The following is a 26,935-nucleotide window of genomic DNA, read 5'->3' on the forward strand; positions in this document are numbered from 1 at the left end:
GGCACTCAGTTTTGAGAGCCAAGCGTGGGTAACTGGGTCAGTTTCTGAAAACCAGCACGATGGGAAGCTGCTGTGAGAGAGCTGCACAACGCTCCTCCGATCTGATTACGTTTCCTTTGCCCTCTTTACCACGGGAAGGGGCAGCTGTTGGGCAGGGGGAGGTGAGTATTCAGGTACTCGCTCAGGTTTCGTTTGCTGAAATAACCAGGAGTCGTTCTGCGCTCTGCTGCTTTCTTACGTACCCGTGCTCGCGTGCCTGAAGGCGACGCGGCGCAGCCTCTGCTCTTGGGATCTCTGTGTACCAGGTGACTATCAGAAGGGGTTGTGACTTCGTAAAAGCTTTTAAAGAACTTCGTACCATGCTTCAAAAAACAACATCATAGAGTGAAGGCATTTATCTCCCTTATCTGCATAAAATCAAGTATTGTTCAGAATAATGTAATTTTGTTATTGTTGCTTGGGTTTGTTTTGAATCTGTTATAAAAGGTGCACTTTATACTCCAGAAGTATCTTTTGCTTATGTTGAAGCAAAAATTTGTACTTAATGTTAAGTTCTGAGACAGAGCATTTCTTTTTCTCAAACATGTTAATCTGAGCCTCTCTGGACTAAGAATAAATTTATGAACAATGATTTTTACTATTCTTTTAAGGAATTGCAGTGTGTGAACTTTATGACTGTGCAGTAAGGCTGTTTTTAACAAACAGCCACATGTGTTTCTAAAGGACGAACGCCGCGCTGTGGAGGTGCAGATCTTCTACCTTGGGGCGATGGTTTCTGAATTAATGCTTACTGAAGCGCAGCGTGAGCGGTCGCGGCAGCGGGGCCAGCTCGGCCGCGTGGGGCCGTGGGGAGGGAGGCTCACGGAGGCTGCGGCCGCTCCTGGTGCCGTGCGGCACTCCCGCGCCGTCACCGTGCCTGGGCAGAGCCGGCGGGCCTCCGACTGCAGCGTCCTGACAGGGGCCAGGCTGGCTTTAGGCGCTGCTCTGACTGTTGTGTAGGGGAGCAAGGAAAAGCCAAGCCACGCTTGACCAACCTGATCGCCTTCCACGGTGAAATGACTGGCCTGGTAGCTGAGGGGAGAGCCGTGGATGTTGCCTCCCTCCCCGAGCTGTCGAAGTGCGGTCTGGGTGAGCAGACGGTGGGGTGGACTGAAAGCTGGCTGAAGGGCTGGGCCCAGGGGGTGGTTGATCAGTGGCACAAAGTCTGGTTGGAGGCCAGTAACTACTGGTGTACCCCAGGGCTCGATACTGGGTCCAGTCCCAGTAGTCTTCCTCACTGATCTGGGTGATGGGACAGGATCCTTCCTCTGCAGGTTTGCAGATGGCACCAGGCGGGAGGAGCGGGTGCCGCGGCGGCAGAGGGTGCGCTGCTGTCCAGGGGGACGAGCTGGGGGCACCCAGCGGGGAAGCAGCGTGGCAGGAGAGGATGGAGGGGCTCTGGTGGGCACACGAGCTGACCATGAGCCAACAAAGGGCTCTTGCAGCACAGCGCGGCAGCGGTGTCCTGGGCTGCCTTGGGCAAAGCGCTGCCACAGCCTGTGCGGGTGTGTGCCACGGGGACTAGGTGCCAGCTGCGGGAGGGAGCGGTGTGGGTGGGTTTGTCCCGGGCTGGGACAGGGCACGGCCGGTGCTCTCACGGCTCCTGGCCTGCTCGCTGCCGCTCGCTTTGCACAACTTGACGGCACCATTTGTTGCTTCCACGGCAAGGACAAGACTGGGAGCGCGGTTCTGCCTGTTTATTGGTGAGGCGTCACCGTATTGCCTGCCATCCCCGGCAGCGCCGTCCCCGGCAGCGCCATCCCCGGGGGCTGCAGCCGGTGGGACAGAGGCTGCCTGGGCTTGCTCGGCCCTGCCGGCATCATGCTGCCATCCAAGCTTGCTCCTCCATCTCGGGACCCTGCGGTGCTTGGCCCTGCCACGTGCCCTCCTCCTGGGGCGGCTCTGCATCGTCCCAGCCAGGCAGGGTCCTCGGTGCCGTGGTGGGGGCCGGCCCTGCAGCCACCCCGGGGACCCTGGCATGGTGGCAGCAGCACTGCGGGGGGCTGAGATCCCACTGCAGCCTGTCCCCATCACGCTGCCCCCACCAGCTGCTGGCACACGAAATGGGGACGTTGGTGGGGACAGGGCGGAGGGAGGCAGGGGCGAGGCTGTGCACCATCCCAGCAGGCTCGGCGGGTGCTGGCAGGGAACAGCTCTGCGCGAGACATCGGTCCCAAAGCATCCCCCGATGCCACCTTTGACCCCAGGTGTGGGTGGCGGGGTCAGGCTGGGCACCACACTTCCAGGTCCTGGACGCAGAACTCCTCCCGCGGCGAGAGGGTCTCATTGTCGAAGGTCTCGCAGGGGTGGCTGCCCCCGTGGTGCAGGTCTCCGTCCAGCCACAGCCCAAATCTACCGCTGGGAAGGTGCCAACGGCAGGGTCGGCTGAGGGTCCCCTCTCCCGTCTCCTCCGTGCCTGGAGACCTCCCCAGCCACCACCTGGGGAACCAGCCACCTCCCCGTCGCACGCCCGGGTGCCCTGCTGCTGAGGATGCCAGGCACAAGAGATGGGCAAAATGGGGACGAGACAGGACAAGCAGCCACCCATGGGGCTGCAATCCTGCCTGCAGGCAGGGAGCAGGCAGGCCTGCCGGCAGCAGGGGCAGGGGGATGAACCGGCCAGTGCTGCTGGACAACCTGCACTGGTGGTTTTGCGTTCAAACAACCGGCGCGTGCCTGGACCCGGCTCCGCGGGGCAGCCTGGGCTCAGATCGGGCCCCCATGGCCATCGGGGCTGGGGACCCCGTGGGCTGCCAAAGCTGCCAGCATGGCTCCTACCTGCCGCCACCGACCATCAGCAGGTCCGCATCCCCTTTCACAAAGAAGTTGTTCCTGCCCGTCCACCTGAACACCTGCGTGGGAACAGCAGTGGGCTGGGGCACAGCGTCCCCATCCCTGTCCCTGTCCTGTGAGGGACAGCTGGGGGTCCCCACCATGTCCTGCTTCTCCGGAGGAAGACCTGGCCGAGCCTGTGGGCACCGTCCTGGTGCTGGCCCATCCCTGCCAGCAGCACTGGGGCCCCCCCGGGGATGGCTGCCACCCACTGATGCCACCAGCCCCATCGCACACGGACCCCGCCCCGGCGCAGGCAGATGTGGCTGTGCCAGCTCCACAGCCTGCAATGCCGGGCTGCGATCGCCCTGGCATGCAGAGGGTCCCCGGTGACGCCCGGCTGGGCAGGGTCCCCTCCCTGAGCCCCCTCCCTGCACGGCTGGCTGGGATTTGCCTTCTGGGTGAACGCGGGGGGGGCCACAGCCATGCAGTCACGTCACCCCAGACCCCAATGCGGCACCCTGGGGACACCCCGGCGTGGCCCGGTCCCAGGGGTATCACCAGACCCCCCCATACCCTGGGGTGCCCACGGCTGGCAGCCTGCAGCCCCCACCTTCAGCTCCGGCGAGAAGGAGAAGAGGAAGGTCTCCCCCGTCCCATAGAAGCCATTGCTACAGCGAATGGCGGTGGCAGAGAAGGCACCGAAGGCCTGGGGGGAAGAGAGAGGGGGATCCCATGCCGCGGTGCTCGGTGGGGCGCCCCAATGCCAGACCGCACCCCCACCCCGCCAGCAGCAGCCGGGGGGTGGCCAGGCCCCGGGTGATGCCGCGTTCGCTGCCCTCAGCGCCATGGGGCAGCCGGGCTGGATCGTACCTGCGCCTCCGTGTCCCTGATGAGCAGCAGCGCTGGGCGGCCAGGCTGGGCCCCGCACCGGTACAGGGTCCGCAGGCTGAAGCCGTCCCGCCGGGTGCAGTACAGCAGGCGCCAGGGCTGCTCCATCATCAGCCGGGGGGGCAGGTGGGGGCCCAGCTGGGGCAGGGAGGGCTCAGCCAGGGCTGGCAGGCAGCTTCGGAGCATCCTCCTCCTGCCCCGAGCAGCCTCCAGGAGCCCTCCCTGAGCATCCTCCTCTCCCCACTCCTCAGCCACGTCCCCAAACATCTTCCATCCAAGCAGTCTCCTGAGAGATCTCTCCAAGCCCTCTCCCCCCAAGCACCCACCTCCCACCCAAGCATCCTCCTGAAAGGTATCCCCAAGCATCCTCCACCCAGGCATGCTCCCAAGGAGTCTCCTCAAGCTCCCGGCCCACCCAGCAGCCTCCCAGGATGCTTCCCTTTGATGGCTCCCCGAGCACCCTCCCTGCCCCTGCATGCCCAAAAGTTGCTGCTGAGGGGCGCTGTCCCTGGGGACAGGGGGATGTCACCCATCTGGCGTCGCACTGGGCCAGTTCCTGGCAGGATGGCGGCCACAGCTGCAGGGCTAGAGGTGAGGGTGGGGTCCCCATGGTGGCAGGAGGGTGCCTCACCTCCTGGACCTCCCTGTCCTGCAGGATGCTGCTCGGTGTGCTCAGCACCAGCCTGCATGGCTCCTCCAGGGCTGGGGCCGCTGCTGGGGCTCCCTCCCAGCCCGGCTGCCCCTCTCCGGCCGGCTCCCCGCATCCCATGGGCTGCTCCTCGTCCTGGTCGGGCTGGGGGCAGGTGGAGGTGAGCATCCCTGCAGGCCCCAAGGCAGCAGCATCCCCAAACCTGCCCTCCATGGGGTGGCTCTCATTCTGTGTCCAGGGGCGAGGCAAAGGGGCCCAAAGGCTGCGGGGATGGGCACTGGGCTGAGCCTCCAGCCCAGCTCCTGGCTGCCTGCTGCTCCGAACAGCCCTGCCGTGCCATGCCGTGCCGTGCCCTGGCACCCTGCCAGGCCATGCCAACACTGCGCATGGAAGGTCAAGGGTGTGGGGCCGCCCAAGGAAGAGGAAGGGCAGAGGAGGAGGAGGAGGAAGCGAAGCCAGGGGAGGCTTCCACAACCTCAGCCCCAGCAGAAGGGGCAAAGCCTGGCCGCTCTCCTCCTTGCCCACAGCTGGCCTGGCCCCACAGCGCACGTGGGGTCAGGGATGTGCCCTGGTCCTGGTGGCAGCTGGTGACAAGTGTCCCAGCTGGCCACGTGCGCAGGGTGGCTGTGGGTACAGCCTCTGCCCAAGGGCAGGTGGGCAGCGGGTCCCTGCTGACGGGGGGGGGGGGGGGGGGGGGGGGGGGGGAACAGGGACACGGGGACAGGGGGGCCGGGATGGGGGACAGGCAGAAAACACCCTGAGAGGACAAGAGGGACATGCGAGAGTGGGCTCCTGCCCCAAGGGTGCCTGGATCCTCAGGGGGCAGCGGGGCTAAAGGGGCCAGTCCTGAGCGCGCCCATAGCCCTCCGCACCTCCCCAGCCCCTGGCCACGCGTCCAGCCCAGCTGGTGCCTCCCGGTGCTGCCCTGGAGCTGGTGCCCAGCACGTGGGACCCCGCCATGCTGGACTTACTTACCAGGAGGTGGTAGCGGGCACGGAGCCCCCTCATTGTGGGCGTGCAGGTGCTGCTGGGGTGCTGGGTGCTGCGCTGCCGGGGAGCCCGCGACACTGCCCCGGGTTAATGTTCACCTGGCCCCTCCCTGGGCACCCAGCGCGTGACACGGGCGGGTGGGGACGCTGGCAGCCTGCCCGGGCTCATGGGGGCCCGAGGAGTGTCCCCCTGCAGAGCCAGGTCCTGCGTGGTGCTGGGACGGGTGGGCAGGCGTCCCCCTCCAGCCAGGCGCTGGGGGCCCGGTGGCCGTCACCTCCTTCACACCCCGGCTGCTGCCTGGGCCAGGCTCTGGATCGCGATCACCAAGCAGGGAGCCCCAAGGCCATGGAGGAGCCGTTGTTTTGGGATCAACGGGCAGCTCGTGCCTGTGTTGCTCTTTGCAACACGACTGTTGCAATGGTTGTAGCAACTGCCAACACCTGCCCGGCGGACGTGGTGGCACGTGCCCCTCACTCGGGTAGATGCAGCCTGGGTTGCCGTCCTGCCGGCGGGTGAGCTGGGGCCCTGGGAGAGCTGCGGCACCGCGGCTGCAGGAGGAGTGAACCCCTGCCTCAGGTGCTGCTGGCAAAGCTCCTGCAAACCAGGGAGGGGCTGCGGTGCCCCAGTGTGTCCCCTTCCCACTGATGCCCCCAAAAACCAGCCAGCATGGCCATGAGCCTGTGGGCCCAACCGTAATATCCCATTTATGCCAATACAGGAGTTTCTGCGTGCTCTGGCCTGGTGGCACAATGGCCACAATGGCCTCTCCCTGGCCCCACAGCAGGCGTTTTTGGGGTTGCTCCTCACCTCCATGGCAGGGCCCATTGCAGCCCCATCGGTCCTGGCTGCCCCAGTGGGTGGTCCCAGCTCCACTGTCCCCACCGGGCTTTGATGGCAGCAGTGGCCCCAGGATGGCAGCGGGAGGTTGTGGGTGCCAGGTGCCTGGCACTTGGCCACTGGCAGGGCCCTGGGTGGGCCAGGAGGTGGCGGTGGCCCCAAAAGCCTCCCCTGGGACCCACCCCTGCTCAGGAGCCACGACAGGGCACCCCAGCCCTGCCGCAGGGTAGCCATCCCTGCCCTTGCCCCTTCCATACCCCACCCACGCCGTGCTCTACCCAGCCCCTGCCTTGCCCTCGACACCGCGCCTGCCCCGGCAGAGATGTCTGTCTGCTTTTTGGTGTGCCCCAGGGCCACTTGTTTTCCCTCCTGACCCCCGTGTTTGCTCTCAAGTCCCCTCACGACCCCTCCACATGCCTCCCGGAGCCCCCACTCACCCTCTCGTGTCCATCCCCCCACCAAACACAGAGTGCACACAAGGTGTCTAAAACTCGCAGTTTATTATGCTCCTGGACATGCCACGCAGCCGGCGGCCCGAGCAGCACAGCCGCCACGTGCCCCCGCCACTGGGCTACCGCAGGGCCTGCCCTGGCCCGAGCACAGGGGGCTGAGCCGGGCTCCCATCAACAACCCCCCACCAAAGCGCTAATAGCAGTGCAGTAAGGCAAAAGTTTTAATTGTCCAGAAAAAAAGAAGAGCTGTTGCCACAAGTGCCTGGGCATGTCGGGCTCTCCGTTGCTCTGTACCAGGTGCAGCTTGGTTTCCATGTTGCCACAGTCCCAGCCCTTCTGCTTTTTCTTGGGATGGGTGGGGAAGCTGGCTGCCTGCCGCGCCGACACCAGCGAGAAGGGTTTCACACTGCGATGACCGCTTCCCAGTACCACAACCAACCAGCGGAGCAAGAAGCCTGCTGGCTTTGCCCCGGTGGGACACATTGACGGGGGCAGCAGCAGCTCCAAAGGGAGCAGGTCTGAGCAGAGACAGAGGGGAGCTGTGGGAGAAGCAAGGGGCAGTGCTTGAACCGAGTCCTCCGCACACAGCCACGAGATACGGCACCGCACGTGCAAGAGGGGAACATGGGGAAGCGCGTAGCCCGCAGCATGAAGTGGCCATGGAGCACCTGGAGCCCAACAACTCCACAGCAGCAGTGGCCAAGGCTCCTTCTGGATTTGGTCTGGGGCCTTGAAGGGGAGATTTTGACACCTGCTGGTCCCCAGCCCAGGCAGGCAGGGTGCTCGTTCCATGTCCAGGCTGCTGCCCCAAGCACCACGACAGCGCAGTGTGAGCCCTGCACTGCCCAGCTTCGCTGCCCTACAGAAGCAAGGGGAAGTGGGACTCTGTCTCCACAGTAGCATTCATAGCAGCGAGACCCCGTAACAACTCTGTGCCGCTCCTGACATGAAAGCATCTGTGCTGCTTCAAGAGGATACAGCAGTTACCCAGTACCCACCCTGCTCCTGCTTTCACCCCAATTCCAGTTCTTATTAGTGTCTGAGCACCAAGATTATTACCTGCGGCAGCAGCTTCAGCCGTCCTCCTTCCAACCCATCATTCATCCTTGGTCACCTATTTGTTTCACAAGCACCCACGTGCTTTCTCCAGACACCACAACAGCAGGAGAACCAAGAAATGGCATCTGCAGCCAGGGCTCAGGCACCAGGTACCCAGAGCTGGCCTTGCGCCAAGCAGGAGCATTCCTGGTCAAAGCAGCGAAGGGGAAATGTCCAGGAGAAGCAAACATCTCCAAGAAGCAGTGACAGTAAAGTAAACAGTTTTTGGTCTGAGCTCTTTCTGGGCCAGAGATTCAGCCCTGGTTTTAGCTCAGACACCTCCAGTTCCTGCTGGACTGCCCAGAGTTAATGGTGGAGGTTGCAGTGAAAAGCACAGCTGAGGAAAGGAGGGAGATGCTCCAACAGAGGCACTGCAGCTCCTACTTGTAGCTCATACAGTCTCTGCACTGAGCCCACAGCTCAGGAGGGTATTCCCAGAAGAACCTCAGCCCTTTCTTTCAGTAGGTAACATTCCCAAAGTCAGACCTCACTCAGGGAACCTTCCCCACCCACCCCGCATACCCCAAGCTTTGCACGTTCCTTAGTGGTCCATGTCCCAGGGAATGGTGGGCACAATCCTTATTTCAAAACAAGCATGGCCTCTGTCCCATCCTGCCTTGTCAAATGCAGTCCGTGAGTGAGGTAGTACTCCCGCCGGAGGAAGGCATAGAAATAATCCGAGATGAGCAGGATCTGCAGAAGTGAGATGTTCAGACACATCAGTGATGCTTCAGAACAAGGAATAAAAAGGGACATGTGTCTGTGATGGACCCTGAAGGGGTTTAAGTTCTTAGGCTGTTCATCACACTTTGTGAGAGGAGACACTGTGACCCTGTGAACGCTCCTTGTCCTTTGCCTTGCACCATTGAGCCAAGTGAGCCTTAAACTCATCTATTTGTTGTGCTACCGGTGTGTTCTCACAGACCTCTCCGCTAAGGAGACCGTAGCTCCAGAAACTGGCCAAAATATAAGACAACGGCAGGTCCATCTGTGCCACAGCTTTACAGACCACCTCAGCCTCACCCACAGGACCCCCTCCACGCAAACGCTGTCATGCAGCTCAACCCAAATGCCGACAGTCGCCTGCTGCTGACTGCTATTAAGCACTTTTCAGTTGTGATTGTTTTTCAACTGCCTTTTCTACTCAGAAAGGGTAAGAAGCTTGCAGGCAGCGGCAGGAATACCACAGCTCCCCAGGTCAGCCTTAGCAAACAGAAGCTTGAGCAGTTGAACAAAATAATACTTACCAGGCTACGGGGTGAAGAGAAGAGCTGCAATATCAAGGCTGTGGCTTCACAGTGCAACGCGCAGGAGCCACACCAGCTAAAAAGCACTTCTGCCACTCCCATCACTTCTGCTCTTCCTCCTGCCCCTGGCTGCCATGCCCTCTCTGTGGGGCAGCCAGCCCCGCGTATACGTTTGCACGCTGTCTCCCTTTAAGAGGTGAACAGAGCTGGCTTCCCCCAGGTTTTCCCCTGGCCCGGGTCCGCGCACGCTGCCACACACCCCGATGTTGGCACCGTCCCATGTTGCTCGGGAGATGGGCATACCCTAGGTGGGTACGGCCACCGGCTGCGTTGCAGTGTGAAATCACAACTGAAGTGCCTTGCAGAGAACCACAGTGAACGCGGGAACGTGACATGGAAATCACAAGGTGCCTCCCCTCCTCAGCCCCGCCGTGGCTGTACTGAGGCACCACAGCGTGACTGCTCCCTCGCCTGGGGCACTGAGAACGCAGGAGTGGGTCTCAGGGCTTTTTCTAAGCAGTCACCTCCGGCAAGCTGCCTCTGCCGGGCAGCTGAGCTGCTGCAAGCGCAGGCAGCGACCTGCTGCCTCAGTAGTGCCTTTCGTCATTTAGCCTCTTGTAGTGCCACCCTTCCCCAGGAATGCTGACCTCCTCCATCTGGAAACAGCATCGCATAACTGGAGTGGAAAAGACTAGAGTGGAGAAGCAGGGAGAGCAAGCCCTGGCACGACTGGGACCCTGCACGTGCCCACAACCCTACATTTCAGTGAGGTATAACGCTCAGAAAAAGCGGTGCCGTGTCCCCGTGTACGGGCAGTTCTCACTTGCCTGTTGTCTGGCCCCACTGCTGCTGCCCCATGTCTTTCTCTGTTTCCCCTCTTAGCTCCCCTTCTCCATACTCCTGCCATACCAAGATGCTTTTCCTCTGCTATCAAGCAACAGACGATGTAACCTGCAGTGCAGTCTAGTTGGATTGTTAAGCTATAGCTCAAATATGACCAGAACTCTTTCCCATTAGTGCGCCAGAAGGTGAGGCCTAGGCAGATCTCAGCTGGAGCAAGGAGAGGCAGGAACAGCTATGCAGGACTACGCAGGATGCAGAGAGCCAGACACATCCCGCAGAATTCACCGCTGCTGACAGGACACCCGAGCCAGCAACCTACCCAAAGTGCCGCCTTGTCTTCCTTGCTCTACTAACCTGCCCTATGTTGAAAGTCAACGTGATGGCGTAATAAAAATTGGAGTTGGCACTTCCTGCATAAATCCATAGATGCCACAGAACGGGGAACAGGAGGGAGCAGACAATGAGCACACACGACAGGATGAAGACGTTCCGGAGGACTGCAAAAGAAAACCAAGCTGTTAAAATGATGCATTATTGAGCAGCCGTGATCACGCAACCAGCAATGGTATTTAGGGTATGTGCAGTGGGGGAGAGGCACTTGCCAGTACACACTTCTCTCCGATAATCTTTCACAGTTTGCTTTAATAATTTCCTGGCTAGCTTTCATAAGAAATACACTATATTTCCCTTTAAAATAAATACTTCCGTCTTTGCTTGAGTGTGAAATCCTCATTTGCAGCTCTTTCCTTCTAGGTCCTGCTTCCAAACACTCTTCCTCGGAGGACTTTGGCTTTTTGGTGTCTACACTGCAGAAACTAGCTGTTTTGAGAAGGGCCTTTCCACCAGCATCACGATTTCCTAGCCTCGTCAAGCTGACAACAAAGGAAAAAATTGAACCTGTGGGCCAAAGAGAGACTTTCTCGGGAGGTGGTAAGGAAATGAAAGCACCATAAAAGGAGGAAGCTCATCTAGGCCAAATGCGTTGACAAACACATGCCCTCGAGAGGTGCCAGTGTAGCCAGAATCCATTAGCCTGCATGAGTGTGTGTCAGATGGACAAAAACCAAGCACAACTTTGTCTAAGAGAGCTAGCAGCCACTAGGCCAGAAGAGATTTTGTTTTTATGAACTATTTATGCCTGTCCTTTGGCAGCAGGATTATATCCACCCCAGCACCCGTGCTGCTGTGCTTGGCTGTAGCTCAGTCCATGTCCCTGAAGGTAACCAAAAGGCTCCTGATCATTCTGCAGCTGGAGGAAGCTATCTGGCATTTTAAGAGCACTGTCACATCCAAACCTGTTCACCCCTATCTTTTAAAACTTCTTGTTCAGCAGGTCTATTCACTCGCTGTGGGGTGGGAGCATGCGACAGACAGCTGTCCCTCTCACTGGTCACGGTCCCCTTAGCTGCATGCTTGGAACGTGCAACTGAACTACGCTGGGTCAGGAGTTCAGAAGTACATCACCCGCTACGGCTGCAAGCCTGGGGCTTCTGCCCTGTTTTATCACAGCTGCTTTGGCCTTAGCTTTCCTCAGTCTGAAACTAACAGAGCAGATATAGTCTCCGAGTCTCTTGCCTCCTGATTCTGTCTCCTGACATCAGGCAGGCTAGCTGTCCATAAACACAGCCTGGGCTAGAGAAGGCTGCAGTAAAAGTCCGGGACAACCTGGCAGGGTTGGTCAGAGCAGTTGGTTTAAGCAAGAAACACCAGGAGAAACCCAGTGCTTCCAAATCCCCCCAGTGTAGCAGGTGCTAGAGACTGAGTTTGAAGATTTGAAGAGTTAAAGAGGTTCTTTATGAAGCATTTAAGAAAAACTGGACAACTGCTTGGAGTGATTCAGTAACTTTCACTCTAAGCAAACAAGCAGATGCAAAGCAAAGAACCACCGTGAGGTGCAGGATTTTAAGGCTGGGGGACTCACCAGTTGCAGAAGCAGTGTTCAAATTACACAGCCTGAACTGGGAGCGAAGCATTTGAAGGATGGATGTACTTTAAATAAGCCACACCCCTTGTGCAGGACTGTAAAAGGTTCTTACAGAAAAGTTCATCTTCAGAACAACTTGTACTCTATCTTCCCACTCCCTCTACAAGTGAAAATTCCCTCCTCGACCAATTTCAACCCTAGTCCTAAAGACACGTTAGAGACTGTATCATCAGAAAAATCAAGCCTCCTTCCAGACACCCCAAGGAGGCCACAAGAGCCTGCGGACATGGGCCTGGTTTGGTTTAGGGATGACAATTATTGGACGGGCCCTTTCCCATTCTGGATAAGGAACAATCAAACACAAAGAACTTACATCTGTAAAGGTGGCTCCAGACTGGAAGGAAGGCCATGTACAGTGCAATGTCTCCCACAGTGGGATAGGACTTGAAGATAGAAATGATTGCAATCTGGACAAACATGAAGAACACAGGGTGTTCCCTAGAAAGGATAAGACACAAAGGATAAGAGGACGCAGTAGGGTCTCTGGAAACTGGAAATAAAAATTAGGAAGGGCACAAATGTACTGTGGGATAGGCTCACAGAGGCTCTCGTACCCCTGTTCCCTCCAAACAAGCCTCTGAGTGCCAGGTGGGGCAGACTGAGCTGCTCCGCCGCGAAGCGGCGTAAGGGGATGCAGATCTGCTCACTGCCCTCACACGGAACCTTTGTGCCTCAGCTCAACGTACATTCATGCAGTTGGTCACCGGGGCTGCTCCTCCCCAGCTCTGCCTTATTCACCAAAAAGCAGCAGCACCTCCTCTCTGAAGGTCATTTGGAGAAGCCCATAGTTATCCCTCTGGTATGCCATGATGTCTGTACCCATTCCAAGTCAACAGCATAAGCTCACTGAGAATCCAGGCGTGTTAGCGGGTGTTTTTATCAGAAAGAAGGGTAACGTTGTCAGTGCAGTCCACTAGGAATGCCCCCAAGTTTTCACTTGTTTTCTGACAATAAAGAACTTGAAGTTCCAGCCAAGAGTTCTTGCTTTCTGACTACACTGGCTTATGCTGGCAGGGAGCCGGCACCTCTATAGCCTAAACTCCTGCTCCCTCTTTTGATGCCTGTTGTATCTGTTGCAGAGCCCAGCTCACTCTGTTTAAGAGTAATAAAGACTGAAACTTTGGGAAATGAGGAAGATAGGTTTTTTAACACAGCCTATCTTTTTCAGGCTTGTAGATCCAGACATCTGACGCCAGCATTATAAGCTTCCACCAGACAACTGAGAATAAAAATACTAGCAGAGAAACATACTTACTTTAGCTTTATTGCCAAGGGAATGGTGTAGAAGAACACATTGATTTGAAACACGCATACGAAGAAAAGACTAAAGTGTTCAAACATCTCTGCAAAGAAGTACCAGAAAAGGCCAATATTGGGTGTCAGATCTGGAACGGAAAGGCTGAAATTTGAAAAGAAAGGTCAAGGTAACATTTTTAAATGGTTGTTTTTAACTGCCCTGCTTCTGTTACATTAGTTAATCATTGTGTGTTACTGGATGGAGGACCTATATTTTAAATCCATGGAAGAGAAACCAAAAGAGTGAAAACCTGGAGAGAAAAGGGACTAATCTTTCCCTATGCCCCAGCAGGATTTAAACCTTTCCCAAGCAGACATTTCTCCAGAGAAGAAAATTTCACAGCCACAGTAGCTGAATGATCAAATCCATTTCCAATCAACTCAGTGGAAAACATCTCCCATCTTCTCTAATTCTTGCTATTACTTAATTAACAGAAGTTGGCTAAATGCCTGCTCTCCTCCACACACTCTTTTCTTGCATTGGCAGTAAAATCACTGATCATGCACTCCTTAGGACAGGGAGCGAGGCACCTGTGTGTGATGCACAAGAAACAACGGGGGGGGGGGGTGTAGACAAAAAAAACAGTAAGAATCTTTATACTTACATAAACCCGTAAACAGATGGGATAAAATCCCAGGAGTTGAGGAGGAAGAAGGAGAGGCAGATGATCACCACCAGGCTGCACAGGTACAGGGCTGCATACTGCATGGTGTAGAGCCAGAAGCTTTTACTTTTCAGTTTTATTGGTATGAACTGACGCTGAAAATGAAATACAAGCAGGCAGATATCCCTCATCAGGCCAAAAGCCACAAGAAAGCCTGAGTGTTCAGTGCATCATTTTAAATTGATGAAAGCAAGCATCAAACACTGGCACTATGGCACTGGAAGGAGCAGCTCTCAAGCACAATTTGCTTGATGTTCTTCACTCTGGCCAATTAAGTTATACACATTGCACATATTTCCAGAACTGTGCCTGAAAATACAGTAGCTACACTGGGCATTTCTGCTCGCACCAAGTCAAGTCTCATGTGCTCCATTTAAGATTTACACATACCTCCTCACAGCTACACTGGTATCTTAGATGTTTGTGATACGGTACTGCTGCCTGCCTTCTACTGCAGGAGTCCACACCAACTGGGTGACCAAGAGCCCTGCTCCATGACCCACCACCCTGTGACGCCAGGTCTCCACCACTTGGACTGGCACTCATGCTCTGCTGAAACCAGGGACACAGGACATACCGTGGGCTCCTAAGCACAAAGAAGCCCCTCTGAAAGGTTGCCTCCTCAGACAAAGACAACTGCTGCAGTCCTGCCACTGCCACGTGTCCTGACAGGTCAGCCACAAGCCCTTGTCACGTAACACGACATACGGGTATCTCACTCCAAGAGGTCCCCTGTCTGCATTTGTAAAGACAAATACACACACAGGGGCAAACGCCTCTGGAAACTGCTCAGAGTTCTGCAGCTCCAAGTCAGCAATGCAGCTCTTCCATTTGGTGCTAGGGTTTACACTGGCAGGAGACGTACAGAGAGCCAGCTCGAACTGATGTGGGCTCTGCGTAAAGCATGCTCTGTTTTCTCAGTCATAGGGTGTTAACGCCACTTGCTGGAAGAACGTAAGCAAGTTTACCAGGGATTTTTGGCAGGACAGATTGGAAAGTGCTGGAGAAAAGCTATTTAATTCTGTAGAAAGAATGCAGGAAAGTTCATTTACAAACCTGGATAAAAGAACACACACTAGCATGATCCCCTTTAAAAGTTGCAAATTAGGCATTCACATATCAAAGCGCTTATTGTTGCTTGTGAACACAATGCTTGTACTTTACTGCCACTTTACTTTGACTAAAGTTAAAAGAGAACAAACGAGACGAAAATATATAAAGTAAATACTCCTAAAAACTATCAAACTGAAAAAGCAACACTGACTCTGCAGAAGTCCTTGTCTTGCAAAGAGTAATAATAATAATAAAATTTCTGGAAAAAAGTAAGAGACATTCATGTCAGATAGTCAGGGAAAGAAAATGGACTAGAACTGACTCTGCCTTCTCTTTTGAAGCTCAGAGATTTGAGAATAGGCTGTAATGAACCCATAGTTAGGATTAGTTATAAGAATTATGAAGGAGACAAGACGGAAGCAACCAAGAAAGACCAGTGAAACACTCAACAGCAGGACTTTCAGAATGGCAAAAATAATAAAAACGATCACCAAGTGATCTGTGAACTGGGACAAGAGTCCTCTGCTAGCGGTCACAGCCTCACCTTGCTCCTGTATCAGAATAAGACTAGCAAATGATCAGTTTTCATTAAGCGCATTATAATCCAGACTCTCAGTTAAGTCACTGTTTACAGTATCAGCAGAAGAGCTAAGAGAGAGACCAGCAGGAAGCGTGCAGGCAAACCAGCGGTGAATCCACTCACTAGCAAAGACTAGTAAACCCTACTGCTGCCCGCAGATCTGCCTACCAGCCTCCTGCTGGGCTCGTTTCGCCTGGAGCAGCGCCTGTCTGTTGAGGCACTGTGTACCCATGAACGACCAAGTTCAGCCCTGCCGGAATTCAGGGGTCCTGTTACTGGGGAGGGAGAAAAGACAAGGGCAACCAGCCACTTTCACAAGCGCCTGCCTTTTGCCATCAAACTCCAAATCGGCATTTCCGAGTTTGAGGGATTCAAACATACAGCTCCTCATTCCTCCTCTCCAGGTCCAAAATCCTCATTGCTCTTCACACGACACAAAGACTAGCACTTATTTCAGGCAAGCTAAACACCAGCCAGATGACTTTCTGCTCCCTTCTCTCTATGCGCAGGCATCCCCATTAAGGCTTCAAACTTCCCATGGCTTGAGGAGTCACTTTTTCTGAAACTCCGGACTTGCCCAACTCCCCTCTCTGAGCTGAGGACTGTCCCTGCACAGCTACAAGATGACGACAGGTACAAACAGTTAGAAATCATCTACCTGTAGAAGGTAAAGGAGTGCTGGAGCAAACAAGGTGAGAGGGTAGAGTGACTGGTATGTTGCTAAGGCCAGGAACACAGCACTGAGGAAGGCACTACCTGCAAAGAAAAAAAAAAAATGTTCATTTGTAAGGAACACTTAATATAAACAGCCTTACAGGCAGAAGTCCAAACGGGAAGGCACGCATAACCCTCTGCAGGGGCTTTACAAACATGAGAACACCACTTAAAGGTGTTTTTAGCAGAATGTGTCTGGAGAGTGTCCTTTTCTTAACTACATTTTGAACAGAGAATGACTCATACCCACAAGAAAGAACTGCTGACTGGTTTATATCTCCCATCACTCACTACAGAGAGAGATGCATGTAATTCAGTCTATACATAGACCATGCTGGCTGCTGTTTATGCATGGGAATGCATTCACTTCAGTCATATCCGCATGAAACAGCGGTTACACCGGGACGGGGCATGCTGGATAACCTCGTCACCAGACGTGCCAGGGCCCTCAGCAAAGCTCTGTGAAAGAGAGCAAGGGGAAGCCTGCAGCTGAAGGAATGAAGTGGCATTAGCCCTACTTTACAGATACCAAAACTGAGGCATAGAAAGGATTAGCACATCTTTTCAACTGGTGTTAAAAATATGAATGCCTTTATTGAGGAAGCTTTATTTGGTGTCTCAGGCTGAGCTAAGTGCTGAGTACTCACATTGCCCAGCTACCAGCACCAGAAATCAAGTCCAAAAGGTCCCAGGTGAAACAATAAAAACACAAGCACCCAGTGCAGTAGCCTGGTTACAGCTTTCAGTCTGCTGTCACTTGAGGGAAGTCATCTGTAAAAATCCAGCTTAGACAGCAAGGATCCTGACTCAGTGCGCTGGACTAGTTGTCAGCCTACCGACACCAAACACTCGGTGAGCTTCTCTCTGCTTCCACCTTTTGAAAGGGAAAAATACAGGGCTACCTGGTGATGAGCCTTCTCCACTCTTCAGCTACACTCTGCTAGACACAAACCTCCCTATCCTTCTGCACAGATCTAAAGAACTGGTACCCAGAAATCATAGGCATAATAGGATATCCTCTCTTTGCCCACTTTAAAACCTAGAGGCTGCCCCGCTCCCAGCCAGGGAGAAAACACAGGGGACAGCCACTACGGTTTTGTCCGTGACTGAGCTATTCGTCTTGGTATCAGTGAACAGTTAAAAAGCAGTTTAACCAAACAGACCCCACTCGTTTGCTTTTGCAAATGCTTTTGAATCAAAACTCCTCCTGCCTCAATTAGTCAATAATTGGAGGAAAACTTTCTTTTGGAAACACTAATAGAAAGAATCTGTATCAGCTTTCTTCACAATGTCAGGGCCTGGCCACTGCTGGAGACAAGAGATCAGACTGACCCTTCCTCTAATCCAGCCCAGGACTCCTAAAGCTTACGCAACTAGTACAAATCACATACGCTAAAAGACTTTAGCACTGGGGAGTCATAAAAGAAACAGAAACCTGGCCTTATGCACAAAATGAATGAAACAGCTATTCTGTCATAATCTATTCAACTGTGCCAGTATGGGTCTTTGGTTACGGTTTCTGCTTCCCCAAAGCTCAATTAGCTAATTTCAAACCAAGGTTACAACTGTGAGCGAAAGCCAAATAACAGCTGCAGGCAACTGCTTGCTTTTGAATAAAAGTTCAAAGATACACTTTGAAAATAAATTGTCTACAACACTCAAAGTGCATATTCATGTACAAAAGAAAGAGCAGCAGAGCATTATTCCTCCTACACACAGACATGCATTTCTTTATAAACAGAAAACTATTCAAAGTCATCCAGGAGAAGGAATCAGTTAGAGGCTAAACTCCTACGTACACTGAGATGCAAGCAAGTTTTGACTTGACTATAAAGTCCCTTGATCTCTTGTGCTTTCAGGTAGGACTTTGACCTTGCTCCACTCCCCGTTTCTGATGTGTTTCACCGAGATCTTTGTAGCAATCGTATTTGTAAAGTTCCACCTTGATTTAATTTCTGCTAATTTTCTAATCTTTATAGAAAGACATAATGAACCATTTTTTCTTCATTGCATTACCTTTTATTGTCGCTAAAATGAAGAATGCAATGACAGTATTGTTGATGGCGCAGGTGGACTTTGCCACACAAGACATCACAGTGTAGGGGTTTAACAGATAGCTGAAAAAGAGCAAAGCTCGAGTTACATCCATGGCATTCAAAGGAGATACCATTAATCAGAGAGACATTCGCAGGAAAAACAGATACAATTTGCCATTTCTTTTTGTTTATTTATATTTCATGGGATCTTCTCATCATCGAATTAATTCAGCTGAACAGATTCTTTAGTCTGGAGCAAAAAACAGATCCTTGGATTGTAGCCTTGGACACAGCGGCCACAGGGCACGCTGGAGAAAAGGAGACAGTTGGGAAGACGTCTAAAATGCAAGTTCTAGTCTAGAAAATGACTACTAAAAACATTCCTTGCTTTGCAGAAACATTGTGAATTTAGTCAGACCTAGGAATATTGGGTCCAAAATAAACTTTCTGCTACTCACACCTACTGACTCTGAGAAAGTAATAAAAATAAGAAGATAGCAAGATGGAAACAAATCCTGAGACATTAGCAGAGTTTCCTCCAACCCAATTGCACCCGCGCACTCCTGCTACGGCAGAGCAATTGTTCACGTTCACCATGACACGACCTGAGCACAAAATCTGCCAGCTAGGAAAATCTGGCGTATTTTAACTGGAATTCTGGAAAGACAGCAAACTCTGAAGGCCTTTACCTTCCCGAATGCAGCCACACCTTAGTTAGTAAGGATGCCAGCTCCTTTTGGAAATGAGAATTACAATAACCTCAAAAGCACAGAAAAATGTTTGGAAGGATCACCAATACAATAAGCAAGACAATGTATCAATCAGCCTGCTAATAACTAAATCAAATCATCAGAGTGAGTAGACAGGGCTGACGATTTCCTAATTATCTCTTTACAGAAAGATTTTTCCTACTTCTCCGAGTCCCAGTCTGGCTTTTTTCTGCGTTTCCAGAGAGACAGCCTACAGCAGGATAGGTACAACTTCATGCCAACTTCGCTGCGGTAATGTGCGACAATGTTAAATACAAAACAGTCTGCAATTTACAGAGTCTACCCTTCTTGCCCTGGGGAATTCACCATTTTACAAAATTCATACAAAAATAAGAAAAAATAACAGCTTCCCCTATGGAAAACTCTCACACAGAATAATTCAGATAATTTATTCACAACAAAACCCCAATAAAAAATAATTCTTTGACATTAAGTACCTTGCTTGTATATTATTTATTTTAGTTGAAGCTTTCTGAAATAAAAAAAAGTTTAGGATACAGAGGAACACCAAGACATGCATTATTAAGATGACAACCTGAAAGTATCTTTGAATTATTATGAGCAATTCTAGGATGTTCAAGCTGTGATATTCAGCAAGCATTTTGTTCAACTGCTCAAAAATTCTTCTAACTTTTCAGAAAAGACACCCGAGACACTTGGGCGGCATAAAACCAGGTTTGATGACATTAGCATACAGGCAAAATAAATGGGAATGTGATCTGTGCAGATACAGTATTCTCGCTACCAAATTAATGACCTTATGCTGTTGAGCCTGTCTTAGAGGGACTGAGTGAACTTACTTGTTAGCAACAAACGTTTGGAAAAGCATCTGCTTTTCGTTTCAAACCGAGTATTCAGAGCAGGGGGGATTTTTATGTATAATAGGAAATTCAGCATTTCAGGGGAGGGGAATCTTCAACAAATGCTGAAGCCCCAAATCAGACAAATAAAACCCAGCGGGAGCTGAGGAACCAAAGCAGCCTACAAGAAGCAATACTTACAATAGTGCTACCTTGAGGGGGATGTAGTGCATTTCCATGGGTGTCCGGATGAGTTCAGCCACATCTGGTGCGTATTTATCCAGTTCTATTAGGAGCTTTTGCTTTTTGAACTGAACAAGGGAGAATGACCAAAGACTGTCAGATGAGGAAAGTCATTATTCCTTATCACTCAGGATTTCCATTACTGTGCAACAGTACATACGAGCCCCAGGCGTGAGCCAAAACTCATGTTATGTGAGGTGTTGTACAAACAGAACAAAAAACCCCTTTCTTTTCCTAAATACTTAACAACTGAGGCAGAAGTCATGAGAAAGCGGATAATCTACTTATTTGAACTTCCTTAATTACCTGTGTCTAACTCTCGACACAGCTGACAGTGAATTCACCACACTAGAGTTTAATACTTTCAATCTTCCTAAAGTTTAGCTGGATTTCCAATGAAAAGTTGAATTTATACATTCACTCTTCAACATACAGGCCCCTAAGAAACCAAGTCACAGAAGTATGTGGTGTTTGCTACTTCGAAGATGGATACCTCTATGCCAAATCTCCTTTAGGGACCCAAGACCCCTCTCTTTAATCTATTTTGTTCTATGATGCCCTCTATGGAGACAAAAGAGAAATCTGAATTATGAACCTACTGAACTACATCACAGTGAGACAGAAGGACAGAGATGCTGGCAATAAATTCTCAACAAGCAAAGTAACTCACAGGATTTTTACACGTCTGCAGTTCTATCACGAGTTATTTCTTCAACCTCAAAGTCAGAGGACAAGGAGCAAGTATTTGCTGGGTGGGAGACCACCACAGATGCTGTAGAAAATGCAGCCTCCCTATTCATGCTGATACTGAATCACGGCCCCTCTAGGATCGCAGAGCGCACAGCACTGCTTACACACAATGTTCTTTGAGCTACTTATGAGAGAGAGCTGGGAAGAACCACTCACCTTGAAATACATCTACTTATAATTCATTTGAAGGGAACAAATAATATTTGGTGTCCTTGCACCTTGCTCAGTAGAGTGATTTATGCCACCTCAGCATCCTTGGAAGGTTTATTCCTTCCTTTACACATTTCCAGTCTGTGTGTTAACTCAGGCTGTGTGCAAACACAAGCCACGTTCAGGATGAAACATTCCAGGCTCTAGCTACAAAACGTACAGAAGACTGCAGCAGGAGCAGAGGTGAGAAAAGGGAGTGCTCAAGTCTTGCCAAAAGCCTTCCCAAATCCATAGTCCAGTAATTAAATTCCGCATATTGCAAACTGCCACAACAACTGAAGGTGGGTTTTCAGCACACGTTTTAAAATCCGACATCCCATCTTGCGTACCGTGACCCTAGACTTGTCTGCATTTCGTTGGCTATTGCATTCTCACAAATCTCTCAAATCCTGTATACTCCTTTTGGATTAAAGAATCTACGCTGCTGCGATCATCATTCAAGTGCAGCGTGGTAGCTGCGGGCACTAAATTGTTTCATACCATAATACTGCCACAACAAAACTTAAAATACCTCCGCTGTTTACCACATTCAGTCCCCATGTTTACTGATCATCCAGATACGATCAGATTTACTGCAACAAGGACTGGTTGATACCGCATCCTCTGGCATGTGTTTTCTTTGGTACAAGACATTTATACTTGCTGGGAGAAGAGGATCAGCAACGCTGGCAAGTCAGCTTACCACAACTTTGTTGAAGTCCTGAATGGCCAAGTAAAGGGCAACAGCAGTTAGCACATCAGTTATCTAAAAAAGCAAGGCATAGACAGACTTAACTGTAAGCAAAATAAACAAATGGAGAAAAAGATATTGTACAGTATTGCAATGCTGAATAAGGAGTCTGATCTGACTCAGCTCACAAGAAGAAAAAACAAGCTTTAAAAACACAAGATTGCCGATTTGTACACTGTGCTCACACAACACCGCTTAACCTTGAAGCCACGGGCTGTATCGAAGATATTAATATTTACAAAACAAAAGAATGGGGAATAAAGGGGAAAGAAGCATGCGAGGGTAACAGAATCACTGGTCTAATTAGAGTGCAGGCAACACTGGGGCAGTGCCCAGCTGGCTAAATTCACCTGTCCATAATCCAGCATGCCAGCACCTTGAGCCGTCCCAAGCTCAGCAGGCAGCAGTACAGTCACCCAAACCCTCGGCACAAGCACGGCGCAGGTGGCCGTTAGCTCTGCACGAGACCTGCCCAGCAGGGACCTGGGGAGAGCGGCTCCACAGGCGGCATGTGCAGCCAGCTGTACGATTTCTGTCCTTCTCAATTATGCAGAACTCGGAGAATAGTTTACAAGACAGCTGGAGGACTAACCCATTTGTGCTCTCTTTGCAGGCCTGGGGTTTGGCCGTGGGTTTTAGTGAGAACCACTAAAGTGTAGGGATTAGGCTGGGGGACAAAATATTCCGACCCTAAAGAGGCAACCTTTGAAATATGAAAACAAACGCCAACTTCCTGTCCCTCTGCGGGAATACTTATCTAACCAAGAACTCAGAAAGAGGATGGAATATGCACAACAAGGGAAAAGCCCAAACGTGGGTTTGTACAGGCAAAGCTGCCTTTCTAATTGAACTGCGAGCTCAGCAGGAATCTGAACTACGGGGAGGCTGAAGGTCCCCGATTCTTGCAGGAGTAAAAGGAAAGTCATACTCAGCATTGCACAGAATGGGACCTTTCTAGGGGAGCTTTCCAGGAGCGCTTACCATGAACACCAGTTCAGCGTATTCAATCAGGAAGTGGAAGAGATAGATTATCAGCGGGGTCTAGAAGAGAGAAGGGAAATCCTCGTCAAATACTGTCCACATAAAACAGCTGGCGATTTGATGAGAAAATTAGAGCAGTACTATGAGAGACTGCGAAAGGCAGTGTTCCTCAGCCTCTTCTACAACGCTGTTACTTCAGAGTGAAGTGATTAAACAAAGCACACTTACTGGTCTTTTCCCTTGCAAAGTTCTCAATACACTTTATAAAAGACACCATCACCTTTGAAAATTACATTCTCTTCCAACTTCTCAATTCTACTAGTGTAGTGGCAGGGTTACAATGGAAAGTATATGAAGAACAGCTTTAGAAAAGGATTTTTTCTAGACAATCTATTTTTTCAGGTTGTTTGCAGGTACTTTCGAAAGTATTTCCTACATAGCTGGTTTCGTTGTTTAGCCTGTTGCTTAGGCGAGTCTCTTATAAAGCAAAAAGAAGAAAGCATGTTAAAAACATAAAGCAGTAGGACTACAGTCCTATCATCCTTTTACTCCCCCAGCTTTTCCCTTCTAGGGTAAGAGGAAGAGCATGTTTCCGAATTATTCCTTTGACAGAAAAGCTTAATCTGAAGTACTATATTTATTTTACATGGTATAAATTCAGTCTTCACTGTGAGAAAAATAATATTTCTTTTGAAATACTTTTAAAATAATATGATGGTATAAATAGGCACGGGAAAATATTTCACAGTCTGGGAGAAAACGGTGTTTAAAGGAGAATTCATTGAAGAGAAACAAGTTTTCAGAGGTATACAAAGCATCTGCCTCACCCCTAGGTGACACTATGCATGAGTGCACCTTCATATCAGTGAGACCACTTAAGGGCACAAAAACTCCACAGGTGCTTAAGTGCTTGGAGGAATGCGGTGTTTTCGAGATGAGGAATAAGTGTACTGCATTCTTGTGCTAACATTAATATTTCTGCAAATGCAGAAACACAAGATGCTGCTATCCAGTAAAATTGTCTTCCGACTCACAATGACACTGCCTCTCCCTGCTCTGGCCTCTGCTGACAGAAACATCTGGATGTGAACAGAGTATTTTACTTGTTACACCTTTCCCCTATTTCAGACTCTCCTTATGCAGTAATAAATATTACGATGTCTAACATCTGCGCAGCAATGAGTTATTGCGTGACGAACTGCCTTTCCTCACTGTGCTACTCACTACATATACAACTACTGCACAGACAACTGCACGACTCCAAGTTCTCCGCAGTCTTTGGGACAAGGCAGGTCCCCAGCCTTTGCCAGTCCGTGCGCGGTCAGGCTAAGGAACGTGCCACTTGAATATCATGTTTAAAACAAAGCATGCATACCGACCTCGTGAAAAATAGCTCCAGAATATGGCGAGACTCCTAAATCCAGCAGAGCTAATCCTTCGACCACTGAAACGTACAAAACACCCGCATTAGAATCTGTAATGTGGGAAGACAAAAATCTCATGATGGTAAAACCACAGTTTTTAAAACACCCATGCTCATAAGAGCCTCACATTGAATCGCCATCTGAATGGGTGACGCAAAAATCTCACAAAGCCAACAACCAGCTAGAATTGATTGTTTTCTTACTTCTGCCACGCAAATTTCTTTAGTAACAGAATGGTCAGTTGTCATCTATTTATTTGTTTCAGCTAAAAATGTTATAGCTGAAATGGTTTGCATTTAACTATGTATAACTCACATGTATGATATTTACAAATTTTAAGTCACCTATTATGTGATACATGGTATCTATGCTGGAGAAATGCTTAATTCTAAGAGGACAAATCATGACATAATATACAATATGAACTATTTTGCTTAACTAGATATAGGGAGACCTGAAATGTCCAAAACCACAATAAAAGAGAAGAAATGAATACATATTACCAGGAAAAGCTAAAAACTTTATCCGTTGTTGAAACTTCCTGACATTTTGTAGCCTTAATTCAGATCCTTTGCAATCACGTAATTACAACTTGCACTGCAACGCACGCACATGTTTCTCCATAGGATCTCCGCCTTACTGAGCACAAAGGGTCCCTGGGGACTGAGCAGCGTACGCAGCGGGAGACGCTATGGGGAACAGGTCCGTCTGCGCAGAGGGAAACGGGCAGGAGACTGCAGGAAGCAACAAGAGGCTCTCAGCTCCGCGATGGGCTGAGAAGCAGATTCTGTCCCTGCCACAAAGGTCCTGTATGCTGACAGCCCAGACTTTGAGGTGATCCTAATTGTGCTCCTTACTCTCTAGGTGCCTGCCCTGACGCTCTAAGGTAAAGTTTAGAAAGTGTCCATTGCTGCAAGGGAATTTTTGGGAGCTGTATTTTGAAACTATGAAGCGTGAAGGGCTACATGCTGTGGAGCAGAGGCCTTAGGTCATCAAACGCATTGAAGCGTTTGACCTTCGTTTCTCTGTGCCACTGTCTTCCACCCCAAAATTGCAAATCATTTAACCTGCATAATAACTGGGTATTATTTTCCCAAAGGGCTGTCTTTAAAATAAGTTAAGGTTCCTAACGGGCTCAGATGCTATAGAGATGAACGCCACCAAAAAAGCCTTGATTAAACCGTGCCTCAGCCTTCAGAAGAGAATTTGAACCACGTTGGTAACAACGTGCGGGGCCACAAACTGGACAAGGAAAATGAAACAGCAAACGGCCCCGCGTGAGCTGGGGACCAGGCGGTCGTGCTCGCCCCACGGGCAGCGCTGGCGCAGCTAAAGCGTAAGGAGAGCGACTCAGCCAGGCTGCTGAAGCTGCGCATCCCGCGCCAGACTCCGCCGTTGCCCCACGTTACAGACGCCCGTGACACGACCGGGGTGTACGAGCGAACCACGCCAGCCGCACCGCCAGCCTCGGCGACCACCGCCACCGGCCTCGCCGCCGGGCCCGGGAGCGGCGCGGCCCGGCCCCCGCCCCGGGCCCGCACCCGGCCTCCCCCCGCGGGGCCCTGCCCCTGCCCGGCGCTGCCCGCCCGCAGCTGCGCTCCCGGCCCCCGGGGTCCCCGGCCCCGGGCCGCCCCCGCGGGCCTCGGCCCGTTCAGCCGCGCCGCGGAGCGGAGCCCCGGCCCGGGCTCGCCGGGCCTCACCTCGCTTCCAGGCGTTTAACGGGGACGCCACCTCGACCCGCTCGGAGATGAAAGCGGCGAGGGTGGAGCGGTAGAGCACGGCCCGGACGGTGACGGCCACCAGGACCACCAGCACCAAGGGAGCCGCCATCCTCGCGGGCGGGCGCCGGCTGCCGCCGCCTGTAGTTCCCGGGCGGCGCCGGAGAACGCGGCGCCAGTGCCGCGGCGCGGCCGGCAGGACCGCACATCCCAGCGGGCCCCGCGCCCCGACGCCGCCCGGGAGCTACGGCGGGCGCGGAGGGGCGAACTTCGCCGGAGCGCGAAGGCGCGGGGCTGCCTTCCCTGGCCCGCCGGGCGAGGGCGGGGAGGCCGGGCCCGCTCTGCCGCGGCGGCCGTCCGCCCGCCGCGCCGCCCCTCCCCGTCAGCCTCGCTCGCCTCGGCCGGGCGGCGCGGCAGGGCCGGGGCCCGGGGCCCGTCCCAGCGCCCGCCGGGCCGCGCCGGGGCCCTCCGCCTCCGCTGCGCTGCCCACGAAGGCGCCCCCGGCCCTGCGCCGCCCCGGTGCCTCGGCCTCTCGGTGGAGCCGGTGCTCCAGCAGCCGAGCGTCGTGGCGGCCCCGCGCCGATCTCGGGCAGGGCTGCGGCCTGCGGCGCCCGCTCCTCGGCTGCGGGACGCCGCGCGCGGGCTCGCCGGGCTCCTCTGGCCCCGCTCCGCCGGGCTGCGGCGCGCCCCCGGGGCGCAGCTCTGCCCCCGCGCACCAGCTGCTCGCCTCTTCGCTCGCCGGGTTGCCCGGCCGGAGCAGAGGCTGGCGGGCTGAGCCCAGCCGTGCCCTCGGAAGCGGAGGGTCAGCGGCTTCTGGGCAGGTGCTGGGAAAGTCCCTCGGGCTGTTCTTTGTTTCATCAGGTGTATATACCCCTGAAATCACCGCCTCCACGTGGCTGCCACCACCCTTTGGCTATGGTCAGAGCTACACAGCTGTTGTTGATGGCAGCGAGTGCTGGTGGCCTTGTACCATTTCAGCAGGCTCTCGGCAAGGGGATTGTCAGGCTGTGTGGTTTCAACAGGACCATCAGTCTCCAGAGCTTACAAGTTCCAGGAGGCTTTCACGCGCTACCTTCCCAGCACATGCTTTCCTGCTGTTTTCCGATAGCAGTTTCTCCATCCACGTCCGTAGGTACCTGTACAGCCCATTCACACAAACCCCC

General features: G+C 52.5%; 2 protein-coding genes across 3 annotated transcripts; both read right to left on the bottom strand.

Annotated features, from left to right (window-relative positions):
- Nucleotides 1-2,261: 2,261 nt before the first annotated feature.
- Nucleotides 2,262-5,359, bottom strand: TLDC2 (TBC/LysM-associated domain containing 2; the record flags this gene model as incomplete). The annotated part of the gene is made up of 6 exons (XM_082325676.1): nucleotides 2,262-2,397; nucleotides 2,818-2,891; nucleotides 3,425-3,520; nucleotides 3,685-3,840; nucleotides 4,334-4,495; nucleotides 5,327-5,359. 6 exons carry the CDS (start codon nucleotides 5,357-5,359, stop codon nucleotides 2,262-2,264), a joined length of 657 nt encoding a protein of 218 aa, XP_082181802.1.
- Nucleotides 5,360-8,235: 2,876 nt separating this feature from the next.
- PIGU (phosphatidylinositol glycan anchor biosynthesis class U) lies at nucleotides 8,236-25,963 on the bottom strand. Of its 2 annotated transcripts, XR_014229633.1 has the most exons (13): nucleotides 25,755-25,963; nucleotides 24,010-24,074; nucleotides 22,631-22,690; nucleotides 21,602-21,664; nucleotides 19,918-20,027; nucleotides 18,127-18,227; nucleotides 16,055-16,152; nucleotides 13,704-13,858; nucleotides 13,058-13,201; nucleotides 12,116-12,240; nucleotides 10,173-10,315; nucleotides 8,976-9,651; nucleotides 8,338-8,421 (listed from the first exon to the last, which is right to left on the bottom strand). XR_014229633.1 is itself a non-coding variant. In XM_082325563.1 (12 exons), the coding sequence occupies exons 1-12, from the start codon at nucleotides 25,882-25,884 to the stop codon at nucleotides 8,308-8,310; spliced, it is 1,308 nt and encodes a 435-aa protein (XP_082181689.1). In that variant the 5' UTR covers nucleotides 25,885-25,963; the 3' UTR covers nucleotides 8,236-8,307. The 2 variants fall into 2 exon arrangements, 1 of the variants encoding a protein (XP_082181689.1); XM_082325563.1 differs by lacking the exon at nucleotides 8,976-9,651 and having other exon boundaries at nucleotides 8,236-8,421.
- Between the last annotated feature and the right edge of the window lie 972 nt (nucleotides 25,964-26,935).

This window comes from Platalea leucorodia (genome assembly GCF_965183815.1).
Source record: "Platalea leucorodia genome assembly, chromosome: 13".
Lineage (NCBI taxonomy): Eukaryota > Metazoa > Chordata > Aves > Pelecaniformes > Threskiornithidae > Platalea > Platalea leucorodia.

What these genes read in the sequence shown, in the direction of transcription:
- PIGU (XM_082325563.1), bottom strand. Translation starts at nt 25,884, where the DNA reads ATGGCGGCTCCCTTGGTGCTGGTGGTCCTGGTGGCCGTCACCGTCCGG. An exon ending in CCCCTCAAGGTAGCACTATT is followed by an intron (nt 18,228 to 19,917) that starts GTAAGTATTGCT and finishes GCTCTTTTTCAG; the next exon opens with CTATCTGTTAAACCCCTACA. An exon ending in CACTCCTTTACCTTCTACAG is followed by an intron (nt 13,859 to 16,054) that starts GTAGATGATTTC and finishes TTTCATTTTCAG; the next exon opens with CGTCAGTTCATACCAATAAA.